Source organism: Salvelinus fontinalis, chromosome 1, assembly GCF_029448725.1.
Source record: "Salvelinus fontinalis isolate EN_2023a chromosome 1, ASM2944872v1, whole genome shotgun sequence".
Taxonomy (NCBI): domain Eukaryota; kingdom Metazoa; phylum Chordata; class Actinopteri; order Salmoniformes; family Salmonidae; genus Salvelinus; species Salvelinus fontinalis.
Window position 1 is genome coordinate 15,235,450 of NC_074665.1, and position 9,784 is coordinate 15,245,233.

A 9,784-nucleotide genomic window follows, 5' to 3' on the forward strand; every position below is an offset into this window, starting at 1 on the left:
CAGAACGTTCATCTCTAGGAGACAGACAGTTCCAAGCTGTTTAAAGGCACAATCAACTTAGTGTATGTAAACTTCTGACCCACTGGAATTGTGATACAGTGAAAAGTGAAAGTGAACTAATCTGTCTGTAAACAATTGTTGGAAAAATTACTTGTGTCATGTGTAACAGTATAATTTTAGACCGTCCCCTCGCCCCGACCTGGGCGCGAACCAGGGACCCTCTGCACACATCAACAACTGACACCCACGAAGCATCGTTACCCATCGCTCCACAAAAGCCGCAGCCCTTGCAGAGCAAGGGGAACCACTACTTCTAGGTTTCAGAGCAAGTGACATAACCGACTGAAAGGCTGCTAGCGCGCACCACCGCTAACTAGCTAGCAATTTCACATCCGTTACACTCACCCCCCTTTCGACCTCCTCCTTTTCCGCAGCAACCAGTGATCCGGGTCAACAGCATCAATGTAACAGTATAACTTTAGACCGTCCCCTCGCCCCGACCCGGGCGTGAACCAGGGACCCTCTGCACACATCAACAACTGACACCCACGAAGCATCGTTACCCATCGCTCCACAAAATCCGCGGCCCTTGAAGAGCAAGGGGAACCCCTACTTCTAGGTTTCAGAGCAAGTGACGTAACCGACTGAAAGGCTGCTAGCGCGCACCACCGCTAACTAGCTAGCCATTTCACATCCGTTACACATGCACAAAGTATATGTCCTAACCGACTTGCCAAAACTTTAGTTTGTGGAGTGGTTGAAAAACAAGTTTTAATGACTCCAACCTAAGTGCATGTAAACTTCCGACTTCAACTGTATATTTAAAACCAAGTGCTTTTAGACTTATACTCAAGTAGTATTTTACTGGGTGACTTTCACTTTTACTTGAGTCATTTTCTATTCATATCTTCACTTTTACTCAAGGATTAATGTTGTGTACTTTTTCCAACATTGAACAAAACCGATGTGTGCACAACTATGGGGCAAAGAAGATGGGATTGCCTTAGATTGTTGACATGTCAATTATATTTTGTAACCAAATGTTTATTGAAAACATATTTACATTTGCACAGTGAGCACTTGTTGTCTCTCAAATACATCTTTACAGTTGTTGGTTAGCTTGTTAATATATATATATTTTTTAATTAGCATAGACATGACATGAGTGAAACACCTCAAAACAAGACATGGTGTCAGTAACAATATACAATAAAAACCTACAATTGCCCACATGGCAGCTTATTGCTATTCTTGTTAGCAATCTGACCGTTCAAAATCATAACACAACAAGGCCTTCTGCGTCATCGATGCGCATACTTTTCGTGATGTTGTTGGCCAACCCGTCTACATCATCATTGGATAAGTGATAATGCCCTCGAAGCCGGTGTTTGGAGGATATATTGGTGCAGGTGTTGTTAGTAGGCCGGCAAACTGTGCCAATATATCCTCCAAACACCGGCTTTGAGGGCATTATCACTTTTATACAACGGGTTACCAACATATTCAAATAATGATTGACATATTTTCAATAAAAACGTTATTTTAATTAATTTATTCTAACTATTTCATCCTTCCACAAAATATAGTCCCAACACAAATCTAGGGTTGCTACCCAAGCCGGCTAGTCGTTCGTTCTATCAGTTTGGTTGCTAGAGACGCGACCCAGTTGTTCAGTCTTTTTTGTTCTGTATCTATTGATGTGACCCAGTCATTTGTTCTACATGTTCCCCTGCCATACTGGCTGGCAACGTTCTTATCCCTTGCTTGCTAGCTAGCCAACTGTGGCTAACTTACAGTCACGTCAAAAAAGTGCAGCCAGAATAACCGCAAAGTAGCAGCATTTGCATTTGTTTAAGCTGTTTTCTAGTGACATTTATTTGGATATATCCATAACAACGAACTAATGAGGTGCGATTTCTCCTGGCATAGAAAATGTGCTCGCTTGCCAGGACAATGTTGTTCAGAGGAGCTAGCCAACAACACAACCACTTGAAACTGAAGCTAGATAGACTGTAAACTATCTGCACTTCATTTCGTTTGACCTTTTTTCAATTGACATTTCTTTGTCTATATCCATAAAAATGATGCCAACTGATTCATGGTTTCGACTGGCTGAGAAACGCTGCCTGCTTGTCTGTCTCGTCCCGACTCCCGACACGTTCCTTACTATGGGACAGCTGGAGATCGAACTTGAATATTGAAACAATGCTGCAAATGTCGGAGACAGACAACAAGGTTTACACAAATCTGCACTGTTGAAAACTAAATGCTTGTCTAAAAGTAATGTGAGATAATGTTTAGGTGCTTTTTATAGTTTATAAATTGCCAGGCTGGGCTGATGAGACAGTGGATTGCGCAGTCAGATGGAACAGAGTAAATTGTCATTTTAATGTCATAGACTTATTAGCCGGTGGTACTCGTGCAATAGACACCGTCAGGAATTCGATTTGAACCCACCCGTTGTATAATTTTCCGTGGCAACGAGGTGGTCGAAGTTTGCTCATTTTAGACCATTCCATTAGTAAGTGAAATTTCAACCCACCTGGGGCACAGGGCCATGTAAAACAAACTCGACCATCATTAACATCCAAAATAACAACTTTTTGTACTTGTGTCACATTCTTTAAAATCTGAGGGTTTATTTAATTAGTTGAATTTACTGGAAAACGTACAGTTTGTAACTGAGAAAGCACATAAAAGAGAATGGCACAAGAGATGTTGGAATGTTGACGCTGAACCAAATTTTTTATAAACAATGCCATCTGGTGGTGTGTTCCCTCTAGTACGCTTATCCCATAATGCAATTTGTATTATTTAGAATGTACCACTGTGACAAAGGATAGTGAGACTGTACTTAATCATATTATTGTATAATCGTAACATAAGATTTACATTTTTACCATGTAGAAACACTCCTTTAAATTCTACCAGACGCATATTATTTGCTTAATTAACACGAATTAAGTTAAGCCCCGTGCACATCTCGATAATGGATAACAATCTTTTCTCCGTTATAATGGTAGGGCCCCCGTACTTCACACGTCATTCCTTTCGCTCTAAGATTCACAGTCATGAGGTAAGGGTCTTGACATATGTTATGACTTTACTCGTTTAAATTACAGGTGTATTCCTGGTTTTGGGTAACATGAAGGCAATGAATGTGGCACAAATGCATTGAACTCATCACATGATAGCTAGCTAAAACAGTTGATGTACGCTGACTTGTACACGGTCGGAAATGTCATCTAACATAACATGTCGAGACATGTCTCGTACTCGAACCTAGCTTTGCAAAGTTGGTAGTTAATGCAATGGTCATCTAGATTCGTGGATATCTAGCCAACCAGCATAGTTTAATAGTTATGTACACTTCTTCGTGTAGTGCACAGGGGAAATGTTCCACTGTCTTTTTAGCAGTTTTAGTAGTGTTAACTTGATAGCCAGCACGTTACTAACGTTATCTCTAGGTAGCGATCATCATGCTTCATTTGTGGCTCTTATACTTGTGGCTGGCTAGCTAGCTAACTTTACTTACTGACATTAGCAATTTGCCCACGAGCTCCCTGCACTGTCAGTAGTCACATTAAAAGAGAAGCAGTGTAATCTTATGGTTGTACAAAGCCCAACCTGGTTTCAGAGCATTTTGTATTATTCTGTATGTAAAGACAAAATAATAATTTGTTTAATGTTATGTTTCATGTGGTATGCATTAAATATTTGTGGATGTCCATCCATTTTGTATGATATGTTACGAATTACAATTAGTATGTTATTTTACGAATTACAATTTGTGATTGTTAACGTTAGCTAGGCTAGGGGAAGGGTAAGCTAACTTTAAGTAGCTAAAAAGTAGTAAGTAGTTGCTAAAATTCTAAAGTTGTCCATGATGAGATTCGAACACGCAACCTTTGGGTTGCTAGAAGTTCGCCTTATATGTCCACCCATCCACGTGATCAACCAGCCTCGATTGGTTTTTGCATTAAATTAAGTAATCTTTTCTCTTATGTAACCAAACATAACATCATATTCATTTGAGTTTCCCGGATTTACATTTACTATGTTACAACAGGTCTATGAGACAAGGCTACAAAGCCAGCTAGCTGGTTAAGGAAAGGGGGTTGCACAATTGAATGCGTTCAACAAAAATGGGTCTTCCCTATTTAACCCAACCGCTATGAATCAGTTAGTTGTTATTGTACTGTAAAACTAGCAAATACATCAGGGTATGAAGCCTGGCTGTGTTGCAAACTACCCATTGCTATTGGTTAGTAGTGTAATGCTTATTTATGTCTGCAATTGAAGGTTATTCATTTGGATGGTAATCATTTTTTTTGTTGCTTTACCCAGTATGCTCAGGCTTCAGAAGCGATTGGCGTCCAGCGTCTTGCGCTGTGGCAAGAAGAAGGTGTGGCTGGACCCCAATGAAACCAATGAGATTGCCAACGCCAACTCCCGTAAGACACTCCTTTTTACATCTCCATGCTAGGGAGACTAGCCCAATAATGTACCAAATAAGCCTGTTTAGAGGGGAATTGGCCCTGGCAGCAAAATAATAATCTAATGGCGTTTGACGCACTGCTCTAGAAACATAAAACCCTCTACTTTCATATCACATCTAAATTATTTCACAAATGCAAAATATACACTTACTGTACACTGTTTTAACTGGTTAAAACACAGTTGCAGCCAATAGTATTTTTCAGTGACAACATTTCTGCCGTCCATCTTCCTTTTACACACAGTTGTTCAGAGGTTAAGTAGCTAGTTAGCACAGACAGTCACTCTGTCTTCAGTCATTTTTCTGTAAACAAGTGCTGTAACATGGAAATATGGCCGTGTGGGAACCCTAACCACACAACGGTGTGTAGTAATTCAACATTTTGTTTTCAGAAAATTATTTCTTGCTGATATGAAAGATTCGTTCCTTTTGTTTCCAAAACCGTACGTCAAGCGATGCATGTTAACATTTAAAACAAGCAATGGGGCTCTCAACAAAACTCCCGGCCAGAAGATCCTATGGTCAATAGGGGCTAAAGGTAATTAGCGTCTATGAATGCACTAGGAGACTGTTGCCTGTGTCTGTCTTTGACATTCTGGAAAGTTCATGTGTTGTGCAGCAGGGAAATGTTCCAAGGTACCAATAGTTGTGTTCTTGTAAGATACATATACCGAAATAGACCATGGGACAAGGATGGCCACATACAAGTTAATCAACTTGTCTACCCCCACCCCTGCAGGCCAGCAGATTCGCAAGCTGGTGAAGGATGGTCTGATCATCAGGAAGCCTGTGACGGTGCATTCCCGTGCCCGCTGCCGCAAGAACACACTGGCACGCCGCAAGGGACGCCACACGGGCATAGGTGGGTACAGAGAGGTTCACAACACCGTCATCCCATCATACAGCCAACATCATGGCCGTGATAACGTTGTTCACAAAGTGGCTCCCTGTCCCCTTCTCTCCCTCATTTGAACTGAGAAGGTGCATTTGTTTTAGCTCACCAGGGGGGTGAGTGTGCACATTCAAGATCATTCCATTGGTTGTAAAGTTCAATCTCTACCCAATTGGTGCGCCGGGCTAGCTAAAACAAACGCACTTATTGAAATATCTGGACAGTTAATAGAAAATGTCTGGGTCCTGTAGACCTCTTGTATATTATTTTCATATATCACCAGTGCTTAAAAGGAGAGGGAATCATAAATCTATAAATCCAATAATGACGAGGTTTTAATTAACAAATTACCTGTTCAGGGTGTTGACCTATTGCTGGGCTGTGTTAGTATTTGATGACGATTCTCCCCCTGCCCAGGTAAGAGGAAGGGTACAGCCAACGCCCGTATGCCAGAGAAGCTCTCGTGGATGCGACGCATGAGGATCCTGCGGCGCCTACTGCGGCGTTACAGGGAGTCCAAGAAAATCGACAGGCACATGTGAGTCTACACTTAGATGTCTGAGTCATCTGGTTGCAATTGAGGAAGAATGTTATCCTGGATAAGACTGGGAAGTGTTATAGTTTTGAACAAATGTATCGCTTTGTAATGAAATGTGACGCAAAATACAACAATGACCCTGAAATTAGTATTCAATCCACAAAAGTATCTTAAAGTCAAGATTGTAGTGAAGTCCATTATCTGTTCTTTAAAATGATACTTGTGATCGGTGAACTGTAGTTTTGTCCTTGGGAACATTGTGTAACCCTGGTGAAGTGTTGAAAGTCTAATGAACCATCTCAGTAGGACATACTGATTTTGTAATATGCACAGAATTTGTGTGTCTGGAATGTTTGTGATTTGAGTGGCAACCTTGGCTTGTCCTCAATTCCCAGTACACTCTCTCTCTCCAGGTACCACAGTCTCTACTTGAAGGTGAAGGGTAATGTCTTCAAGAACAAGCGCATCCTAATGGAACACATTCACAAGCTGAAGGCAGACAAGGCTCGCAAGAAGCTCCTGTCGTAAGTCGACACTACAACTCCCATCAACCTATGCATGTTACCTAGCCAAAACGAATGATAATATGGCTGTCATAATTCCTAGACTATTGTTAATTTTCACTTCAGATGAAAAGGTTTATCAATGAAATCAAATGTTTAGTTCTTGACTAACTAACCCAGATTTAAACATAGCCCTGTATTAATTTAATAGTTGTCCTTTAGAACCTGGGCTGTAATTTATTTGCGTTCTGTAACCTCTCATCTGTTTCTCGTACACCAGTGACCAGGCCGAGGCTCGTCGCTCGAAGACCAAGGAGGCCCGCAAGCGCAGAGAGGAGCGCATAGCGGCCAAGAAGGAAGAGATCATCAAGACCTTGTCAAAGGAGGAGGAGATGACCAAGAAATGAGTCGCCCATCCACCCCACTTTTCAAAAAAACATTTTTTTGTTTTAATGGACCCAAAACAGACAAGGCTCAGTCTCCGTCTGTGACATTATACTATGTACTGAAGTTTTTTGCTATTGCCACCAATACCAATTGAAAAAATACCACAACTTGTTCAGTGCCTTCAGAAGGTATTCTCACAACCCTTTAATTTTCCCAGCTTTTGTCTTACAGGTTGAATTAAATAAACATTTATTACATTGAGATTCTACTGGGGTATTTTGTGTAGGCCAGAGACTATTTTTAGAAATTTTTACAAATTGATAAATGAAAAGCTGAAACATCTTTGAGTCTAAGTGCTCAACCCCTTTGTTATGGCAAGCCTAAATAAGTCACATAAATTAAGTCACATAAGTTGCACGGACTCACTCTGTACAATGATAGTGTTTAACATGATTTTTTAATGACTACCTCATCTTTGTACCCCACACATACAATTATCTGTAAGGTCCCTCAGTCAAACTATGAATTTCAAGCACAGATTCAACCACAAAGACCAGGGAGGTTTTCCAATGCCTCGCAAAATGGGAACCTATTGGTAGATGGATTTTTTTAAATGACATTGAATATCCCTTTGAGCATGTTGAAGTTATTAATACACCCAGTCACTACAAAGATACAGGCATCCTCAGTTGCCAGAGAGGAAGGAAACCGGTCAGGGATTTCACCATGAGGCCAATGGTGACTCTAAAACAGTTGCAGAGAAGGAAGCCTGTACAGAATAAAAATATTCCAAAACATGCCTCCTGTTTGCAACAAGGTACAAAAGTGAAACTGTAAAAAAAATTGGCAAGGAATTACATTTTTGCCCTGAATACAAAGTGTTATGATTGGGGCAAATTCAATACAACATATGGCTGAGTACCACTCCATATTTTTAAGGAGGCTGGTGGCTGCATTATGTTATGGGAATGCTTGTAATTGTTCAGCAGGACAATAACCTAAAACACAAGGCCAAATATACACTGGAGTTGCTTACCAAGACAACATTGAATGTTCTTGAGTGGATTAGTTACAGCTTTGACTTAAATCGGCTTGAAAATCTATGGCAAGACTTGAAAATGGCTGTCTAGCAATGATCAATTAACTTGACAGAGCTTGAAGAATTTTAAATAGAATAATGTGCAAATATTGTACAATCCAGGTGTGCAAAGCTCTTTGAGACTTACCCAGAAAGACTCCCAGCTATAATTGCTGTCAAAGCAGAACAAAAATACAACATGCAACAATTTCAACCATTTTACTGAGTTACAGTTCATATCAGGAAATCAGTCAATTGAAATCAATTCACGAAGCCCTAATCTATGGATTTCCCATGACTGGGCTTGAACCCGATCGAACATCTCTGGAGAGACCTGAAAATAACTGCAGCAACGCTCCCCATTCAACCTGACAGAGCTTAAGAGGATCTTCTGAGAAGAATGAAAGAAACTCCCCAAATACAGGTGCGCCAAGCTTGTAGGGTCATACCCAAGAAGAATTGAGGCTGTAATCGCTGCCAAAAGTGCTTCAACAAAGTACTGATTAAAGGGTCTGAATACTTATGTAAATATGATTTCCTATTTATTTTATTTTATAAATTAAAAAAATAGTAAAAAATGTTATTGCTTTGTCGTTATTGGGTATTGTGTGTACATTGATGAGGGGAAAAAAACAATTCAACCAATTTTAGAATAAGGCTGTAACCTAACAAAATGTGGAAAAAGTCAAGGGGTCTGAATACTTTCCGAAGGGGGGAGTTTTAAGATTCCGGACCCTCGGTCTGAACATTAACATGCATCGCTTGCTATACGATTTTGGAAGCATAAGGATCTTATCTTTCATATCAGTGAGAATGAAAAGGTTAAATTCATACACCTTTGTAATTTTTCTGTTGTGGAGAAATGACCAGGCCGGATACGGAAGTACAGTTAGTTTTTCGTTTAGTCAAAACCTCTCGTACTCTACAGCCCCCGGCCCAATAGTGCGCATGTGCATTTCCTATTAGGTGTAGTAACATAACACTGCCGTAATACATTACTGCTTAGTAACAGCATAGTAACTAATATAAACAGATGTAGATCCCAGATACTACAACCTTGATACGGTAAGAGTTAAAGTTCCCACACGGCCATATCTCCATGTTACATTGCTTATTTATGGAAAACAGTCGGAAGACAAGAGGCGACCACCTGTACTAATTATCTGTCTAGAATGCTCCAAATACCTGTGTGAAAGCGTAACGTTGGATGAAGGCACCCATAGCTGTGTAGATAATGTGCAAGATTGCTACAGTAAGTGTATATTTTTTATTTGAAAGATTCTTTCTCGCTGATGAAAGATAAGGGCCATACGTTTTGAAAGCTGTATCGCGAGCGAGGATTATTGACGTTTCTAAACGTCAATGCTGGTCGTTTATGTGTCGGGGGTAGTGTCGGTAGTTTATGTGTCGGGGGGCTAGGGTCAGTCTGTTATATCTGGAGTACTTCTGTCTTATCAGGTGTCCTGTGTGAATTTAAGTATGCTCTCTCCAATTCTCTCTTTCTTTCTTTCTCTCTCTCGGAGGACATGAGCCCTAGGACCATGCCTCAGGACTACCTGGCATGATGACTCCTTGCTGTCCCCAGTCCACCTGGCCTTGCTGCTGCTCCAGTTTCAACTGTTCTGCCTGCGGCTATGGTACCCTGACCTGTTCACCGGACGTGCCCAGACTTGCTGTTTAGAGACAGCAGGGGCGGTAGAGATACTCTTAATGATCAGCTATGAAAAGCCAACTGACATTTACTCCTGAGGTGCTGACTTGTTGCACCCTCGACAACTACTGTGATTATTATTATTTGACCATGCTGGTCATTTATGAACATTTGAACATCTTGGCCATCTTCTGTTATAATCTCCACCCGGCACAGCCAGAAGAGGACTGGCCACCC

The 9,784-nt window shown here is 40.8% G+C and overlaps 1 protein-coding gene across 1 annotated transcript; it reads left to right on the forward strand.

Moving 5' to 3' along the window:
* Window positions 1-3,000: 3,000 nt before the first annotated feature.
* Window positions 3,001-7,079, forward strand: LOC129819900 (60S ribosomal protein L19). Its single transcript, XM_055876631.1, has 6 exons — window positions 3,001-3,076; window positions 4,348-4,454; window positions 5,238-5,360; window positions 5,808-5,928; window positions 6,342-6,452; window positions 6,712-7,079. The coding sequence occupies exons 1-6, from the start codon at window positions 3,072-3,074 to the stop codon at window positions 6,836-6,838; spliced, it is 594 nt and encodes a 197-aa protein (XP_055732606.1). The 5' UTR covers window positions 3,001-3,071; the 3' UTR covers window positions 6,839-7,079.
* Window positions 7,080-9,784: the final 2,705 nt, after the last annotated feature.

What these genes read in the sequence shown, in the direction of transcription:
- LOC129819900 (XM_055876631.1), top strand. An exon ending in AAGAAAATCGACAGGCACAT is followed by an intron (nt 5,929 to 6,341) that starts GTGAGTCTACAC and finishes CTCTCTCTCCAG; the next exon opens with GTACCACAGTCTCTACTTGA. An exon ending in GCTCGCAAGAAGCTCCTGTC is followed by an intron (nt 6,453 to 6,711) that starts GTAAGTCGACAC and finishes CTCGTACACCAG; the next exon opens with TGACCAGGCCGAGGCTCGTC.